The following is a 20,141-nucleotide window of genomic DNA, read 5'->3' on the forward strand; positions in this document are numbered from 1 at the left end:
CCCTATGACCCAGAAATTATTATATTGACCCAAAGGATAAAAAAACACAGATTTTAAGGGACACATGCACACCCAATGTTTATAGCAGAATTATCAACAATACCCAACCTATGGAAAGAGCCCAAATGTCCATTGAGTGATGAATGGATAAAGAGTGGTGTGTATGTACACACACACACACACACACACACACACTAGAATATTACTCAGCCATAAAAAGAAATGAAATTTTGCCATTAGCAAGGACATGGATGAAGCTCTAGCTTTATTATGCTAATTATGTATTTATGTAATTATGTAATAATCAGCGTATTATGCTATGCAAAATAAGCCAGCCAGAGAAAGACAAATACCATATTATTTCCCTCACATGCAGAATTTAAGAAACAAAACAGATGAACATGGGGGAAGGGGAAAAAAGGAAGGGAAGGAAATTATAAGAGACTTTTAAATATAGAGAACAAACTGCGGGCTTATGGAGAGAAGTGGGTGGAAGATAGGCTAAGTGGGTGATGGGCATTAAGGAGGGCACTTATTTTGATGAGTACTGGCTGATATGTTGGCTGTGAACCACTAAATCTACACCTGAAACCAATTTTACCATATATTTTAACTAACTAGGATTTTTTTTAAATTGAAATAAAAATAATAAAACATAAAAAAAACTGCACAGTGAAGAAAACAATCAAAAAACTAAAAGGCAACCTTCTGAATGGGAAAAGATACTTTCAAATGGCATATCTGATAAAGAGTTACTATCCAAAATCTATAACAAACTTATCAAACTAAACACACAAAACAAATAACCCAGTTAACAAATGGGCAGAAGACATGAAGAGACATTTTTCCCATGAAGACATTCAGATGTCCAATAGACATATGAAAAGATGCTGAACATCACTCATCATCAGGGAAACATGAATCAAAACTGCAATGAGATATCACTTCACATTGTCAGAATGGCTAAAACTAACAACACAGGAAACATGAATATAGGGGGGAAAGAGAGGAAATCTGTAAAACCTACTACTCTTAACTATAAAGAACAATCTGAGGGTTGCTGGAGATGAAGTGGACGGAGGATGTGTTAAATGTGTGATGGGTATTAAGGAGGGCAGTTGTGATGAGCAATGAGTGTTGTAAGTGATGAATCTCTAAATCCTACACCTGAGACTAATATTAGAGTATATGTGAAGTAATTGGAAGTTTAATAAAAACTTGAAACTACAAAAAAAAAAAAAATATATATATATATATATATAGAGAGAGAGAGAGAGAGAGAGAGAGAGACTCAACCATAGAGGCCAACCTGATGGTTACCAGAGGGGAGGCAGGTGGGGCGGGGGGTGGGTTCAATAAGTGATGGGGATAAAGAGTGCACTTGTGATGAGCACTGGTTGTATCAAGTGCTGAATATTGTATGAAGTGCTGAATATTGTACACCTAAAACTAATGTTATATACTTTATGTTTACTGACTGGAATTTGAATAAAAATTTAAAAACAAAACATATTTCCATGTAAAGACTTATACGATCCTGTTCAGAGAAACATTATTCCTAGAAACTGAAAGGTGGACACAACCAAAATGTTTATTAATATGTCAGTGAATAAACAAAATGTGGTGTATCCATACAATGAAAAACCATTTGTCAATAAAAAAGGAAACAGTAGCATATGATACAGTGTGTGTGAACCTCAGAAACAATATGCTAAGATTTATGCAATGTCCTGAAAATGCAAATCTATAAAGACAGGAAGTACATTCCTGGTTGCCTGGGGCTGTGGGTGGGAATGGAAGTCAACTGATATTGGGCATAAGGGTTCTTTATGGGGTGATGGAAATGTTCTAAAATTGTATTGTGATGATAGTTGTATAATTGCAAATTTACTAAAAGCTATTGAATTGTTCACTTATAATGGATGTTTTCTACAGTATATAAATTGCAACTCAATAGAGCTGTTGAACATATATCCTCCAATGGATTCTTAACACACCTAGAATTAAATCTAAACTTACAACACTGTCAGAACTGAAATTCTAAGGTCTTTCTATTCCTCTGTCCCTGTTTCTCTTGGAAAATAAATGAATCGTCAAAAGGCTTGTGTGTAGGAAAATAGATTTTTTTTAATATGAAATTTATTGTCAAATTGGTTTCTATACAACATCCAGTGCTCATCCCAACAGGTGTTCTCCTCAATACCCATCACCCACCCTCCCCTCCCTCCCACCCCCATCAACCTTCAGTTTGTTCTGTTTTTAAGAGTCTCTTAGATTTTTAATGAAGTTGGTCAACTGAAGTACCCAGGAAGACTAGGGAGGGGGTTAATGATGAAAACCAAAATGGAGACATTACCCTTGTGGTCAACTGCCTTTACTATGCTCTTCGGGCTTAGTATCTAGTGACCAACCTTCCATGCTCTGTCTAGTAACTGGGTAGTTTGAGCTTAAGATCAAATTTAAGTAAAATGTCCTCCCTTTCTCAAATCTAGAGTGAGCATCATGCTAGCTCCTTCTCTTTAAATTTTCTATCAATCAAGTGGACAAAGAAAGTTTATTAAGTAAATACCATTTACTCCAACATTGTGCTGGATCCTGTGGGTGACTGAGGAGAAGATCCCTTCCTTCAAATAAAGTAATTGTGATCCAATACAGAAAATAGAACAAAATGTAACTGTTATGGTTGAAGTGGAAGTGGGACCCCCAGAGTCCTTATTCTTTCTTCAAATCCAACTCTGCCTGACTGTATTAGAGTAACCCTTGATATACCTTTCTGGAACTCCCAGGGCTCCTCAGAACATTATTTCAAAGCTACCAATCAAATCCATCCTCTTCGTTTCAGACATGAAGAAACAAATGTCCAGACTGGGAATAGAACTAGCCCAAGACCACAGAGCTATGGTCCTCTGGGTCCTCTATGTGTACAGACTTACATATGAAGCAATTTAAAATCCAGATAATATACATACAAGAGCCTTCTAGAGACTGGCACAATTCTATAGTTCTCTCTGTAAATCCCACATCATCTATAACACTGCTTTCACCATAAGCAGGGCTCAGAAATTACATTTGGAGTGACAAAATGAATGCAAATATGTAGTAAGTTTAGGGTATTGAATGTAATTTCAGTAGCCTAAGAGAAAGAAAAACATTACCACAGGTGGGGAGGATTTGGTTAATTCAGTCAACATTTATTAAGAATTCATAAGTGCCAGGAACTGGGAAGAACAAACTGGGTATTCACAAGGTTCTGTTTATTTTTTATATTTCAATTCATTTCTTTATTTTTGAGAGAAAGTGCATGCACACAAGAGTGGGGGAAGGTCAGAGGGAAAAGGAGAGAGAGAATCTTAAGCAGGATCCACACCCAGCATGGCATCTGACATGGGGCTCAATCTCATGACCGTAAGATTATGACCTGAGCCAAAATCATGAGTCAGACACTTAACTGACTGAACCACCCAGATGCCCCCAGAAAGGTTCTGTTTAATAATAGTTATTTGTGTGTGTGTGTCTAGTATGTTCCTGCAATTGTTAACTGTTTTATATGTCATCTAATTTAATCATTATCACCAGCATATGAATAGGTGTGTTTAGCTTCATTTTTGAAAAATCTGAGGCTGAGAGAAGTAAAGTGGCTTGTCAAAGCTCACAAACCAGGAGACAGAGAATTCATTGTGCTGAGCCTAATCAACCTTTGCACCATACCAAGGAACTTTCCTCATATGATATATTTCAAGTGACAGAAAACAAGCCAATGGGGGTGAATTCTTGTCCTAGTGCAGTCACCGATTTTTAGGGTGAAATAGGGCATATCCTGGAACCTCCTGGAACCATGGAAATTCTACCTGAGAAGTAGAATTCAGTGTAGACTTGCACAGAGGTCTTGGATGACTCCATGAAGTAGAATCTGTGTCACGTTTGGCTCAACAAGTGAGGAAAGCATTCAAGTCATTAAAGATGTTATTTTATGTAGAAAAATTACTAATGAAATCCTCCCAAGAGGCTAAGTGCAGCTGGTATGGCCACAGAATTGCAAGAAAACCACCGGATACTTCCTTAGGGTTTCTCACAGTCACTGGGGCCACAGTGTTACTTAACTGTTAAACAAGGATACCTGACCTCCATAGGCCATAGCCTATCCAGACAGAATGCCAAGTCAAAATAAAAACATTCAGCTGGCTGACTTCTTTCCAATGGCTTTTTGCTGGCTAATGTGGAAGAAGAAGGGTAGAAAGAACGAGAGGTTCTAAGGCAATGGAACATCCATTCTGGGACCAGATGTGACAGGCTCATCCAACTTCGGAGGTTGCTTAGCCTCAACACTCACACAACAAGCAGGGTAGGACATCTGGGACCTGTAGGACTTGAGGATGGGCAGATCAAGTAAAGATATTGGCTAGTGAAGATGGATAAAAAAAAAGCTGCACAGATTTATTGATAAGGAAATGGTAAAAAATGGACAGATCCAGAATATATTATATACGTATAGCCCACCAGGTCTTACTAATGCAGTGATTTTTAACTTTTTATTTTTTTTATTTATTTTATTTTTTTTTTTATTTTTGGGACAGAGAGAGACAGAGCATGAACAGGGGAGGGGCAGAGAGAGAGGGAGACACAGAATCGGAAACAGGCTCCAGGCTCTGAGCCATCAGCCCAGAGCCTGACACGGGGCTCGAACTCACGGACCGCGAGATCGTGACCTGGCTGAAGTCGGACGCTTAACCGACTGCGCCACCCAGGCGCCCCAATGCAGTGATTTTTAAAGTGTGATCCCTGGACCAGCAGTAACAATATTGCCTGGGAACTTGTGAGAAATGCAAATGCTCAGGCTCCACCCCAGATCTACTTAATCAGACTCTGGAGACAGGACCCAGCAATCTGTTTGAAGGGTCCAGCAGGTAGAGCCTGATGCATAACCAGTATGCTAATGTTTAATAGTCACTGAACTAATGCTTCAGATGTAGGGAGTCGGAGAGGGAGGAATAAAAAATTATTCCAGATTTTGGGTTGGGGTGACATTTACTGATGGGGCAGACTAGGAAAGGGGAATATTTGGGATGGGGGTGGAATTGAAAGTTCTGTTGGGGCCTGTTTGAGATGCCAGTGGCACATTCAGTGGGGTTGGTTAAGTGGGAAGTTGGATATATGAGTCTGGAACTCAGGAGACAGATCAGAGCTATTCATCTTGATTCTAAGATCCTTGAGAGAAGGTCTAATTTATCTTAATGCTTCCCACAGAATATCCCAGCCTGGTGTATAGCACAGATCAGGCGGTTGGTAAATGTCACTTAATGAAGAAAAAAGAGCCAGCTTTTCTGGCTTACTCTAGTCTAGCTAGAACACTCCGTAAATACTGAGTGTTCTTCCATTTTATATTTATTTGCTAATCTGGGAAAACAGCTACTGTCAGAAAAGCAGGTATCTTAGAACAGTTCAGTTTGAAGACTTCATTACAGCTATCAAATGTCAACTCCTCTCCATTCTCTCTCCTGTGATGGGCATTGTTTGGCTTGACTTGCCCATTCCTAAATCACAGAGGTACCAGATCTCCTGTGATGAACTGTTGAGTGAGCACTGGGGATGTGTCAGTTCTCAAGCCAGGTGACAGAAGAACCTGCTGAAGCTGCCACAGCAATGACTGAATGAAGTAAGGAAAGGAGATGTCAATTCAAAACTTTATCAAAAGGCAGAATAACTTGAGTGGAATAATAAATTTCTGTAAGTTTCCTTGTGGGAGCCCAAAAAGTTAGTGATCCATTTGGACTGGGGAATGTGGAAGGTTTTGAATAAGAGGCAGGGTTTGTTCTGGGTCTTCCCTGAAAAAAAAAAGAGTAGGACTTACAGGCTTAGAATGAGGGAAGGGAATTCAAGAATGAGGGACTGACACTGGCAAAGGCCTACAGGAACGAAAATTTGTGAGAGAGCAAGGAACATTCATGTAGATAAAGGATAGGTTGAATGAAAAGGAGTAGTAGCAGATAAGATTGGAAAGGTGGGCCTGGGCCAGCCTTGGGGGGGGGCATGAATATAACAATTGTAGGCAAATAGCAGTCCAGTAGACATACAGTAAGAAATGACCTACAGCAAGAAATGATTTTCATATTGTGACTCAATACACACATAGACAGATAAAAACTTGAAAACAAAAGTTTGTGAGAAGAACACCTACCATTTCTTATGTAATGTATGTTTATATTTTCTATCTTATTTTATTATTTTTTAATTTTTTTAATGTTTATTTATTTTTGAGAGAGAGAGAGAGAGACAGAGACAGAATGTGAGCTGGGGAAGGGACAGAGAGAGGGAGACACAGAATCCAAAGCAGGCTCCAGGCTCTGAGCTGCCAGCACAGAGCCTGATGCGGGGCTCGAACTCACAAGCACGAGATCATGACCTGAGATGAAGACAGACGCTTAACCTACTGAGCCACCCAGGCCCCCCTTTATTTTACTTTTAAAAAAGGTTTTATAAATGTTACTGGAAACTGACTAATTTATTTCATGAAACATATGGCTCATGACCTGTGTTTTGAAAAAAAAAATTGCTATAGGCAATGGGAAGTCAGTAAATGTGTTTGAAGGATAACATAGTAACACCAGCACTTTAGGAAGGCAGTTCTTATAGCAATGTGGATGGCACTGAAGACAGGGAAGGAGAATGAAGACAGGAAAGTAATTCTGTAGGTACAAATGGATAAAACATTACAAAAACGCAGGACAGTCATGATGAAGGCATAATGGGGCAGTAAGTGTGGAAATGGAGAATGGGGCAGGAATTTGAGCCATATGGCAAATGTAGAAACAATAGGACTTACTAAGACATCAGAGGTGAGTTATAAAAAAAAAATGTAAGCAACACTGACATTTAGGTTTCAATCTGAGGTAACTATTCAGAGAATAATGGCACTAAATCATTAGGGTAAGTACCTGGACTGGGGTAGGGGGAAACAAAGTCATAAGATTTGGCCAATGTAAGCATCATATGTGGAACAACCAGGTGGACAAGTCCAGGAGGCTGTGGGATGTATTGGGCTGAAGCTTGGAAGGATGCTAGGGGGTAGAGACTGGGGATTTGAAAGTAATATTTGAAGCCATAGGAGTATAGCTGGATGAAAGAAAGAAAAAAAAGAGGACCTAGAGCAGAAACTTATACTTAAGAGAATCTCCTTCACACCACAAAACAGGCATGATTCTGACATATTATGGGTTCTGATTCAGACCACTGCAATACAATGAATATTACAATAATAAAAGCCAAATATTTTTTGTTTCCTAGTACATAAAAAGCTATGTTTACACTGTACTGTAGTCTATTAAGTATGCGATAACATTATGTCTAAAAAAGATGTACATACGTTAAAAATATTTTATTGCTAAAAACAGCTAAACATCATGTGACATTTCAATGAATGATAATCTTTTTGCTAGTGGAGGGTCTTGCCTTGATGTTGATGTCTGCTGACTGATCAGGGTGATGGTTGGTGAAATGTGGGGTTGCTGTGGCAATTTCTTAAAACAAGACAATGAAGTTTGCTATATTAATTGACTCTTTACATGAACGATATCTCTGTAGCATGTGATGCTGTTTGGTGACATTTTATCCCAGAAGTTCTTTTAAAATTGCAGTTAATCCTCTCAAACACTGCTGCTTTATCAACTGATATTTATGTAATATCCTAAATCTTTTGTTGTCATTTCAACAGTCTTCATGGCATCTTCACCAGGAGTATATTCCATCCCAAGAAACCACTTTCTTTGCTCATCCATAGGAAGCAACTCCTCATCTGTTAAAGTTTTATCATGAGATTGCAGCAATCCAGTCACATCTTCAGGTTCCACTTCTAATTCCAGTTTTCTTGCTATTTGCACCATATCTGCAGTTAGTTCCTCCAATGAAGTTTTAAATCCTTTAAAGTCATCCATAAGGGTGCAATTATTTCTTCTAAACTCCTGTCACTTTTGATATTTTGATCACTTCCCATGAACCATGAGTGTTCTTAATGACATCTAGAGTGGTTAACCTTTTCCAGGTTTTCAATTTGCTTTACCCAGATCCATCAGAGGAATCACTATCTATGACAGCTATAGCCTTACAAAATGTATTTATTAAAAAAATTTTTTTTGACATTTATGTATTATTTTTGAGAGACAGAAACAGAGCACGAATGGGGGAGGGGCAGAGAGAGAGAGGGAGACACAGAATCTGAAGCAGGCTCCAGGCTCTATCAGCACAGAGCCCAACATGGGGCTTGAACTCACAAACTGTGAGATCATGACCTGAACTGAAATTGGGTGCTTAACTGAGCCACTCAGGTGCCCCACAAAATGTGTTTCTTAAGGGTGAAATTACTCCTTGATCCATGGGCTACAGATGGATGCTGTGTTAGCAAATACAGAAACAACATTAATCTAGTTGTTCATTTCTATCAGATCTCTTGGGTGACCAGGTGCATTGTCAGTGAGCAGTAATATTTTGAAAGGACTTTTTTTTTCTCAACAGTAGCCTCAATGGTAGGCTTAAAATATTCAGTAAACCATACTGTAAACAGATGTGCTTTCATCCAGGCTTTGTTGTTCTGTTTATAGAGCATAGGCAGAGTGGCTTTAGGATAATTCTTAAGGGCACTAGGATTTTCAGAATGGTAAATGAGCCCTGGCTTCAACCTACATTAGCCCATAACAAGGGAGTCAGCCTGTCTTTTGAAGCTTTGAAACTAGGAATAGACTTCTCCTCTTTAGCTATGAAAGTTCTAGATGGCATCTACTTCCAATATAAGGCTGTTACATCAACACTGCAAATCTATTGTTTAGCGTAGCCACCCTCATTAATGATCTTAGCAACATTTCTGGATAACCTGGTGAAGCTTTTACATCAGCACTTATTGCTTCACCTTGTACTTCTGTGTTATGGAGAATGCTTCTTTCCTTAAACCTCATGAACCAACCTCTGCTAGTTTCAAACTTTTCTTCTGCAGCTTACTCACTTCTCTCAGTCTTCAAATAATTAAAAGTTTTTGGGCCTTGCTTTGGATTAGGCTTTGGCTTAAGGGAATGTTGTGGCTTGTTTTATCTTCTATCCAGACCACTAAAACTTTCCCAATATCAGCAACAAGGCTGTTTTCCTTTCTTATTGCTCACGTGTTTATTGGAACAACACTTTCAACTTCCATCAGGAAATTTTCCTTTGCATTCACAACTTAGCTAACTGGCACAACAAGCCTAGCTTTTGGCCTGTCTCATCTTTTGACTTACCATCCTCAGTAAGCTTAAGAATTTCTAGCTTTTGATTTAAAGTGAGAAATGTGTTTCTTTCAATTGAACACTTAGAGATCATTGTAGGTTTATTAATTGGTCTAATGTCAATATTGATGTATCTCATTGTATAGGGAGGCACAAGGATATGGGGAGAGATGGCAAAACATCTGGGCAGTGGAGAAGTCAGAATGGACACCATTTACTCATTAAGTCCACCATTTTATATGGCTGCAGTTCATGGCACCCTGAAACATATACAATAATACATCACAGACCACTGACCACAGATCACCATAAGACATATAATAATAGTGAAATTTTTGAAATTTTACAAGAATTACCAAAATATGACATGGGAACATGAAGTGAGCAAATGATGTGGGAATAATGGCACCCAAAATCTTGCTTGATGCAGGGGTGATACAAACCTTCAATTTGTAAAAAATTCACTATCTGCAAAGCACAATAAAATGAGGTACACGTGTATATACTTCCAAAATGTGTTTTCCCTTTTTAAGTGGGGAAAGCTCAAAATGTGTTTTCCCTTTTTAAGTGGGGAAAGCTCATTGTGTATAGATATGTGTGCATGGGTGAGTATAATGTGTGTGCATGAATGGAATGGGCATGTCAAAGAGGTACTAGTGTGCTCTGGTTCATCTAGTGGTGGCTGCATTCACTTTCTCTGCCTCATAATTTCTTTTATTCCCTTTTCCATCTCCCTTTTTTGTTCTATTCTCCTCTTCCCCTTTGTACATAACTGTGTGCTCTTTCACCACCACTTGAAAGCTTAATGATTGGGTGAGCAAAATAGACCAGTGTGAGATTTGGGGTCTGTGATCTGGAGCACAGTGTTGCTGTGTGGTTGGGATTGTGAGGAAAGACAAGGCTGGACACATGGTCAGAGTCAAGAGTGAGAAATGGTCTGTGGTGGAAGAATCTATTCCTGAGGCATTTCCTATTTCAAATTCTGCTGTTGGTATACATGAGCACTGAGTATGAATGTACTTCGTGCTGGGCCTCCACCTGGGGAGTCTGTCTAGTTTCCAGCTTGTCTTAATCAGGTTTTTTGTTGATGTTGCTTGCCATCATCACTGCTACTTCAGCTTAGAAACAACATTATTGTTAGTGTTTAATCAAAATAGGCTGCTCTGCTCATACCTTCAAGGGATTTGAGAATAGTTGAAGAACTGCATAATGGTTAATCAGATTATCAGCATTTTTTGAAATGCATATGCCATGTGAATAGGATATATTCTCTCCCTTTGTTAGCTGTATGACCATAGATATGTTACCTAACCTCTCCGAGCCTCAGTATCCTTACTGTAAAATGGGGAAAATAATTCCTACCAGATTTCCACTAGGAAGATTGAATATTAAATGACCCAAGAGCTTTGAAATTAGGTGATCAACAGATATGCTACCTCCTTTCTCCAGTTCTTTCTTCCCTTTCCTTTGTTCCCTCCTTCTCTTCACCTCCCATACATGTTTACCTGTCTGTGTGTGAACATCAAATATTTGTAGTACTCTCCCCACTTTAAATTCTTAAACCAAATGATGTAACCTTTGTATATTACTGTAAAGTTGTCAGAAGCAAGCTAATTTAAATGATTTGGGGGACAGACACACCTAGAATTATTATATCTTCTTGGTGGCTTGGCCCTTTCTTATTATGTAATATCCCACTCTGTTCCTGGGATTTGTCTTTGCTCTGAAATCTGCTTTATCTGACATTAACACAGCCATGCCTGGTTTCTTTAATTCAAGTTTGCATGGTATCTTTTCCCCTCCTTTTACTGTCAGCATATCTATATTATTATATTTGAAGTGCATTTTTTATAGATAGCATATGCTTGTATCATTTTTTAAATCCATTTTTAATTGGTGTGTTTAGACCACTTATATGCACATGATTATTGGTATGTTAAGCCGCAGCCTGCCATTTTATTTTGTGCTGTTTGTTCTCTCTGGTTTTAGTTTTTGTTTTTTCTTCTTTGTCCTGCTTTCCTATGGGTGACTTGCACATTTTTTTAATGTTTATTTTTGAGAGCGAGAGAGAGAGAGTGCGAGCAGGGTAGGGGCAGAGAGAGGGAGATAGAGAATCTGAAGCAGGCTCCAGGCTCTGAACTGTCACCACAGAGAACAACATGGGACTTAAACCCACAAACTGCAAGACCATGACCTGAGCTGAAGTCAACAACGCAGGGCTTGAACCCACGAACAGTGAGACCATGACCTGAGCTGAAGTCAGATGCTTAACCAACTGATTCACCCAGGAGCCCCTTGAACATTTTTTTTTAATTCCACTTTGATTTATCTATAATGTTTTTGAGTGCATCTCTTTGTATAGCTTTTTTAGTGTTTCCTCTCATTATTACAGTATGTATGCATAATTTATCTCAGTCATCTGATGTCATCATTGTTATCAGCTCAAGTGAAATATACAAACATCATCCCACTTTTACATCCCTTTACACTCCCCTATTTATGACATGAATGTCTTAAACATTTCCTCTATGTACACGGAGAACTACATGAGACAGGGAGATAAATTTTGATCCAATCATCAAACATAATTCAGACAACTCAAGAGAAAAAAACTTTTCTTGTATTTACCCATGTTTTAGCTCACTGTGTTCTTCCTTGCAAGAGTCCTTTTACTGTTTATTTTGTGTTCAAATAACCTACTTTAGTCATTAGTCATTCTTATAAGGTAGACTTCCTACTGATAAATTCCCTGTTTCAATTCATTTTAGAATGTCTTACTCAATTAATCGTTTTATTCATGTAGGATATTATCACTGGACATAAGATTTTGGGTTTCATCCAGGATTTCTTTCAGGGTTCATGATTCTCTTCCTTCAGCACTTGGAAAATGTTGTGCCAGTTCCCGCTAGGGTCTGGTCAATGTCTGATGAGAAATCTGTTGTCTTCTAATTTTTTCCCCCTGAATGTATAGGTAAGGTGTTGTTTGGTTGCTTTGGTCTTTGGTTGCTTCCTAGATCTTTTCTTTGCCTTTTGTTTTCAGAAGGTTGATTATAATGCATCTTGGTGTGAATTTCTTCACATTTATCCTGATGGTGTTTGCTTAGCTTGATGATTCTGGAGGTTCAAGTCCTTTGCTCAATTTGGGAAGTTTTAGCCAGTATTTCTTCAAGTACTTTCATAGTCCTCATTTCTCCTCAATTCCTGAGATTCTGTTGACATAGATGTTAGATCTTTTTTATAGTCCCACAGGTCTGAAGGCTGTGCTTAAGTCTTTCTTTTATCTTATTTTTTTGGAATCTAATTTTCCTTTGTTTGGATTTTGATTTCTATAGTTTGATGTTTAAATTGTCTGATTTGTTCCTCTGTCTTCCCCATCTTGCTGTGGAGCCCATCCACTCAGTGTGTGTGTGTGTGTGTGTGTGTGTGTGTGTGTGTGTATTTGTATACATGTATACAATTTAAAGTTGATTTTAAAAATGATCAAACCATATGCTGTGTATTAAAAATGTACTTCAAATATAATGATATAGGTAGGACGAGAATAAAAAGAAATGATAACATGGAAACTTGAATTAAAAGAATCCAGGAGTGACTATGTTAATATCAGATAAAGCAGATTTCAGAGCAAAGGAACAGAGTAGGATATTACACAATAAGAGAGGTGAGGCCACCAAGAAAATATAACAATTCTAGACGTGTATGCCCCCAATATGTATGTATGTATGTGGTATGTGTGCATGTGAGTGTGTGTGTGTGTGTGTGTGTACACATACATAATAATTTTCAGTTCATAAATTTCTGTTTAGTTCTCCTTTATGTTTTATATATCCTTGCTGGGACTTTCTATCTATATGCTGAGATATTCAATTTCATCATTTAAGTGTGGTGCAATCGCTTAGTGTATCATTTTTATGATAGCTGCTTTAAAATCCCTGTTGGGATGAGCACTGGGTATTGTATGGAAGCCAATTTGACAACAAATTATATTTTAAAAAATCCTTGCAAGATAATTCTAACATCTGTGTCATCTCAATGTTGGCATGTGTTTACCTTCTATTGTCATTTAAGTTGATAATCTTGGTATGGCAAGTGATTTATCTAAAAATTAAATTTGGACAATAGATCTCTTTTAAATCTTTTGGTTTTGCAGACCTGACATGTGTTTTGTTTTGTTTGTTTTGTAGGAAGTGGTCAGTATAAGTCCAGGTTCTCCACTGGGCTCCTGGTTGACTGTCAGGTTTGCAAGGGACTCCTTGCTACTGCTGGTTGCTGGTGGGACTTCAGCCCTTTCTGTAGGCCTCTGATGTACCCATCCCAGCTAGTGGTAGGAATGCCTGGTTTATACTGGTAAGGGTAGAGGTTCCCCATGTATTCTCCACTGGTAGGAGTTACTTCTCTTGCTCTCAATTGTACCTTCTTTTGGGGTTGGGCAGAGGTTTCTTTAAAGTCCAGTAAGAGTAAAAGTCTAGGTCTCTGACTTTCAGGCTTAAGCTTCTTATTAGCTGTTATTAGCTTATTAGCTTATTGTTATTATGATAGCTGGCCTTCTGACACACCAAAGTATCTCACTCCCTATCTTCTTATAATTTTGCAGAAAAATATTGCAACATAACCCCCGTCTCCAGCCTTTCCCATGGACCCTCCATGGGATACAGTGGGAAAACCAGAGCCTCTGCACACAAATTGACTGGGTTCCTGTCAAAATCTGGCATTTTCAAGCTGTTTGGCTCTGGGAAAGCTACTTAAATGTTCCGAGCTTCCATTTTCCCAGTTGTAAAAGAGATGTAGGAAGCTCTCCGGACTGTTGCTGAAATAAGCAATAGTGGGTCAGTGAGCTTGGCACACCAGGTGCTCAATAAATAATAGTTCCCTTCCCTTTAAACCCCTGTGGAAGAGATGCAGACCATCCAAAGGACAAAAAAATCTCAAGTGTTTCCCTACACTGCCTATATGCATGAGTCTCACCTAAGGCATTCACTCCAAGGGTTAAATCTTTTGGTCCAACGTCTTATTTCTTAAAGGGACATACTTGCTATCCACTCTCCCTCACTGCTGCTTTTCCCCAGGTTCTGTGAAAACACTCAAGGGAGACTGCCCAACCCAGGCCAAGCTGGAGTGGGCGAAGGGGTGTGGTTCTGGCAAAGCATAGTAGGTGCAGGAAAGCCCAAGAAGTCCACTTGCCAGATGATACTGTGTTCTGAGCAAGGACAACATCATTGCCTTGCTAATGCTGCTCCTGGAGGGAAAGGGTCAGGACACAGGCAACTCCAACTTTGCTTGCCTACCTTACACCTCTGGAGTCTTAGAACTGCAGTTGAGTTCCCACTTTCTGGCACAGCCACCACTTCCCCAGTCTCCATTGATCCCATCCTCCTTATGGAGCACCGGGTAGGAGAGGAAGAAGATGGTGAGTGTGTGAATGCAAAAATGACACACTCTGGAGTGCTTGAGTGCTTGCCATCCTCCCAGTCCCAGCCTGCTGGATACTGCTGCACCCCCAACTCTCAGTCCCTGGCAGCCACCACCAGCCCCAATGCACTGGACTTTGCTCTCAAAAGGCTAGCGTGAGTTTCAGGTCCTGAAGTTGATCAGGAGACTTAAAACAAAACAAAACAAAACAAAACAAAACAAACAAACAAACAACATCTTGACTCTTAAAAAGCAAGGAGCCAAATACACCCTGGAGCCAACAAACACTAAAAAAATAATGGATTTTAGAATGCTGTCCCCCAACTCCCATCCCAAGATGAAAAAGGCTGTCTTGGAACCAACAACCCCCCCAACCCCCCTGTGTCTCCATCTGGCTTTTCTATGACACTGGCAAGAGAGACGTCTCTGTTGGTCATTCTCTCTGCTAGTCTCAGTTCCGACACTTTCCAGCCTCCCTTCCATCCTTGAATTCCGTGCATGGGTTCCTTTCCAGCCCCTCTCCACAAGTAGCTTAACAATAGATACTTTCCATAGGTAACTCAGCTCCCTCCCGCAGCGGGGGATTTTGGGGGCATCGAGGGGGTCTGGGAGGCGCTGCAACGTTCCACTTACCTGATCTCTTTAATGCTTTCCAATTTGCACATGATTTCTTGTTCATCTGCCATGCTTTTCACTCTCAATTTCTCGTCCTGAGAAATGTACAAACACACAAGTCCAGCGATACAATAGACACAACGTAACCACCTCCTCCGGGCAGGGGATCTGAGCCTGTGCGGTAGGGATTCTGAGCAGGCCTGGGAGCTGTAGTTCTTAGCTCCAAGAGAAGCCAGGCAGCGCAAGGACCAGCGAGACTACAACTCCCAGAAGGTCTAGCGAGACATGCCTATTTCGCTTCCTGCAGCCACATTTTAAATCAATTTGTCACAGATAATTATGTCAAAGGTTATGAGGTATTCTAGTGAACGGGGATGTTCCTCTAGCCCCTGCGGAAAAAATGGGAAAAAAATACCCCGGAAGGCAACTGGAGAGATAAAAGACGTACTCACTCACACCCCTCCAGGGGCCCTTAAGCCCACTCATCCCCAAAAGGTAACCAGGAGTCAGTCGCTAATTAGTGGGTGCTTTGAGGCTGGAGAGAAACCCTGCAGAATTCTCTTTTGGGATGTTGAGTGTTCGGGTGGCAGCTAGGGGAATTAGTGGTTTTGGCATTCAGATGGAGATGCGGGAGGGCGGGGTTGGAGAAGAGGCAGGGGAGGAAGGAGTAGCTGCTAAAGCTGGGGGAGTGACCTAGTTCCTTCCAGCCTTCAATCCATTCTGAGCTCAGATTGTGCCAGTCAATGAAGGAGGCAAAAATGAATAAAAATAGGTCCTTGGCTTTGAGGAGCAGGAGAGCCTGTAAGGTGACCCATTAATTACAGTGCAGTGTTCTATCATAATACAGGAATGGATAAGGTGTAACCTGACCAGAAAAGATGTAAATAGGTCTCAAAAGGTGACGGAGAATTTGCCAGACCATTGGGGAAGATAGACTTTCCAGGAGAAGGCACAACACATATATAAAGGAAAGGACAAGTGGACCACGGTGTCTGAAGTATAAGGTTCATATATGGGCTGTGGAGGTGGGAAAGAGAAGTGGGAAAAGTATGTAGAAAGCTGGGTTGGAGCCAGAATATGAAAGACCTTGAATGTCACACTAAAAAGTTTAGACTTAATCATATAGGCACACATTTATTCAATTTACATTTATTAAGTGCTTACTATGTGCCAAATAATACCAAATTATTTTATGTTTCAAAGCATGGGAGTGATAAGATTGGAGGGATGTCTTAGGGAGGTAACTCTAGAGGCCAAATGGAAAATGATTTGGAGGAGATGAGAGCTTGTAAGAAATAGTTACTTCCAAAGCACAGACTGGGCCAGAGAGCTGGACTTTACAAAAAGAAGACTTTGGCTCACTCTCAACTAAAGGTGAATCAGAGTCTCTCTGAATGAGCTTTCCCTTTCTTTTTCTGGGCCTCAGTTTCCTTATTTGAAAAATGAACCTATCTAGCCCCACTTCAAAGGCTTGTTATAAGTATTCAATGAGATCATCCCAATGGTACTGAATACGGGCTTGGTAATTTTTAGGTGCTAGAGAAAAGTTAGTAGAATATATATCTCAGGACATTGTGGATGTCCACATTGATTTTTTAGAGGTTCTATAGGGAAAAACGAAGCCCCTCTCTTCTTTGGATCCCAGAAATACCTTTCACAACCAGGAAATTCTCCATGGTGTCTAGCCCAATACTTTCTTGATGGTCTTTAAGATCCCTGTCATATAGTTCCACTAGTAAGCATTTGAAGACTATTGAGTTAACTTGTCACAAAGACTATGGGTCTGAGCTACCCTACCATAGAGTCCAGAGGCAAGAATTGGGCCAAGCTGTGTCCTGTAAGAGGAGGGCAAAGGGTACAAGTCTGTGTAAGTGCCTGGCACATATCAGCTACTAGTGCTGAGAGCTGCATGTACAGTCCCTCATTTCATCCTCACAACCACTATGAAGGTGGTAAGTAGGTTCATCTCCTTTTACCAGGAAAAGAACGGACTCATATAGGGAAAGTGGCTTGGCCCAGTGGCCCAAGGCCAGCAACTCTTAGCTTCTATGAGTTTACCTTGGCTTCTTGACCTCTTCAATAACAGGTATCTCACCTGCTCTTTACTGAGTTGTAAGAAACCAGGGTAGTTAGGATAGGAAGGAAAATGTTATAGATAAACAAAGGGAAATATAAATTATAGCCTTCTGCCCCTTTTCCTGAAGCAGTACTTAAAACAATATTCAAGCCAAACTGATAGTCTTCTTATAGTAAGTGTTCAATAACTCTCAATTGATTAGAAATTTGTAATGGATGAGAGAATATTTAGGAGCTGTGCTAGCAGTGAGTTCTAATGCATTATTTTTTAACGTTTATTTATTTTTGAGACAGAGAGAGACAGAGCATGAACAGGGGAGGATCAGAGAGAGAGGGAGACACAGAATCTGAAGCAGGCTCCAGGCTCTGAGCTGTCAGCACAGAGCCCGACGCGGGGCTCGAACTCACGGACCGTGAGATCATGACCTGAGCCGAAGTCGGACGCTCAACCGACTGAGCCACCCAGGCGCCCCTCTAATGCATTATTTTATTAGAAAAACTGATTGCTTTGAAGTGGTGGGAAAAAATCTTAGTCCTATCAGGACCAGCATTGTCCTCATTGCTATGAAACAGGTAAGGAGGGCAAGGAATGTTGGGGTGAATACCATTAAAACACAAGGATTTAGTAAAGAAGAAGCCAGCCAGTTGCTTGTGGGCATGATACTTTCATGAAATAGATCAAGATTTAAAGAGTAGAGGCCAAACTGTTTGAATTTGTGTATCTTTTCCTGTATTTCAACAGTGAACTGAACACTAAGAGAGGAGGCAGAGATGCAATTGCCTTTCAAAACGTGCTGCAAAGTACTTATTAAATTTCTCAAACCATGTTTCTTTTTTAAAAAAATTTTTTTAACGTTTATTTATTTTTGAGACAGAGAGAGACAGAGCATGAACAGGCGAGGGTCAGAGAGAGGGAGACACAGAATCTGAAACAGGCTCCAGGCTCTGAGCTGTCAGCACAGGGCGCGACGTGGGGCTGGAACTCACGGACCGGACCGCAAGATCGTGACCTGAGCCGAAGTCGGCCGCTCAAACGACTGAGCCACCCAGGCGCCCCTCCAACCATGTTTCTTAATTAGCATTCCTAAGAGAAAAATTAGCCAAAGTTCTTGGGTCACTCAGCTAAAAACTATTCATTGTGTACCTATTATGTCAGGCACTATGTTCTGCAGCAGAGATCCCATAGTAGATAAAATAAGCTCTGCCCTCAGCAAGCTTGCAGTTTATTTGACCAGTTATATTACAAAGATCATACACAAATATATAGCTATACCCAGCAATTAAGGATTGGAAGAAGTCTGGGTTCTGTGAGTACACATAACAGGAAAATAAACTTAGTCCTGGGCAGAGGGCAAGGTTATAGTCAAATAAAACCTTCCCAAAGGAAACTAAGCAGAAAAGGAGGGAAGGAACAGGAGGCATCAAGGATTAATTCATATAATCAGCCTTCAAATATTTCTTGGGCACCTACTACATGCCAGACACTCTTCTAGGTACTGGGGATATAGTGCTTTGAATGTATTAATTCAGATTAATTTTTGCAACAACTCAAAGAAGTATTTCTGTTATTATCCCCATTTTATAGGAAAGGAAGCTAGAAGGCATAGAGAAGTTAGATAATTTTACCAGAGTCACTCAACTAATAAGTGGCAGAACTGAGATCCGAATTTAGATTGTTTGTCTCTGGAGGCCATGCCCCTAACCACTATGTTCTGTTACTTTCCTAAGATTCCTGGCCCCATGAAATTTGCGTTATAGTGAGAGGAGCCAGGCAATAATCACGGAAAAGAAAAAACAATTAAATATGATAATTTTAGGTGAAGATAAAGCCAATAAACAAACTAAAAGAGAGTAATGGAATTACAGTAGTGGCAGAAGAGAAGATATTTTAGATAGGGTGGCCAGGGAAGTCTCTACATTGGAGTAGAGACCTGAAAAGGAATCAGTCATGCAATGATCTGGAGAAAGAGTATTCCAGGAAGAGGGAACAGCCAGTGTAATGGTCCTGAGGCAGAAACATGCTTGATCTATGAAAGAAAGTAGGTAGGATTCTGGCTGATTGAGGGGAACAGTAGTATATTGAGGAGATGGGCAGAGACAATATCTTGTAAACCCTAGTGAGAAATTTGGATTTTATTCTAATTACGATGGCATCCATTGAGGGTTTAAAGTAATGGAGTAACATGATCTAGTTTTTTTAAATAAAAATTTTAATGTTTATTTATTTTTGAGAGAGAGAGAGAGACAAAGTGCGAGCAGGGGAGGGGCACAGAGAGAGGGAGACATAATCTGAAGCAGGTTCCGGGTTCTGAGCTGTCAGCACAAAACCTGATACAGGGCTCGAGCCCATGAACCATGAGATCATGACCTGAGCCAGTTGGACTCTTAACTGACCTAGCCACCCAGGCACCATGATCTAATTTTTAAAGATCACTCTGACTGCTATGAGAATAACAGATTGTACTGGGTCAAGAGTAGAAGCAGGAAGCTAGTGAAGGGCTATTGCGGTTAACCAGGAAATAGATGATGGTGGCTTGGATTGGGTTAGTAACAGTGGATATGAAGAAAAACAGACTAACTGGAAACATATTATTGGATCCAGAACTGGTACGATTTGCTCACTGGTTGGATAAAGAAGTATGGAGGAAAAGATAGGGCATCTAAAATGACGCCTGGAGTTTTAGACTGGATGATAGGGTAGTGCCAAGAATGGAAGAGAACTATAGGGTGTTATTTAGAAAGGATCCTACATGTGGCATATGTAGTAAGATTTTCACAGAAAATCTGAAGATCAGA

General features: G+C 40.1%; 1 protein-coding gene across 2 annotated transcripts in view; it reads right to left on the reverse strand.

The window, feature by feature from the left end:
* The window catches only part of ZC4H2 (zinc finger C4H2-type containing), a 29,995-nt gene extending 14,572 nt beyond the window's left edge, over positions 1–15,423 (reverse strand). For both annotated transcript variants that reach the window (XM_007088317.2, XM_007088316.2), the window contains exon 1: positions 15,288–15,423. In XM_007088317.2, the coding sequence (XP_007088379.1) occupies positions 15,288–15,340 (53 nt within the window). In that variant the 5' untranslated portion in view covers positions 15,341–15,423. The remainder of the gene's footprint in view (positions 1–15,287) is intronic.
* Positions 15,424–20,141: the final 4,718 nt, after the last annotated feature.

The sequence above is a fragment of the Panthera tigris genome, chromosome X (assembly GCF_018350195.1).
Source record: "Panthera tigris isolate Pti1 chromosome X, P.tigris_Pti1_mat1.1, whole genome shotgun sequence".
NCBI lineage: Eukaryota > Metazoa > Chordata > Mammalia > Carnivora > Felidae > Panthera > Panthera tigris.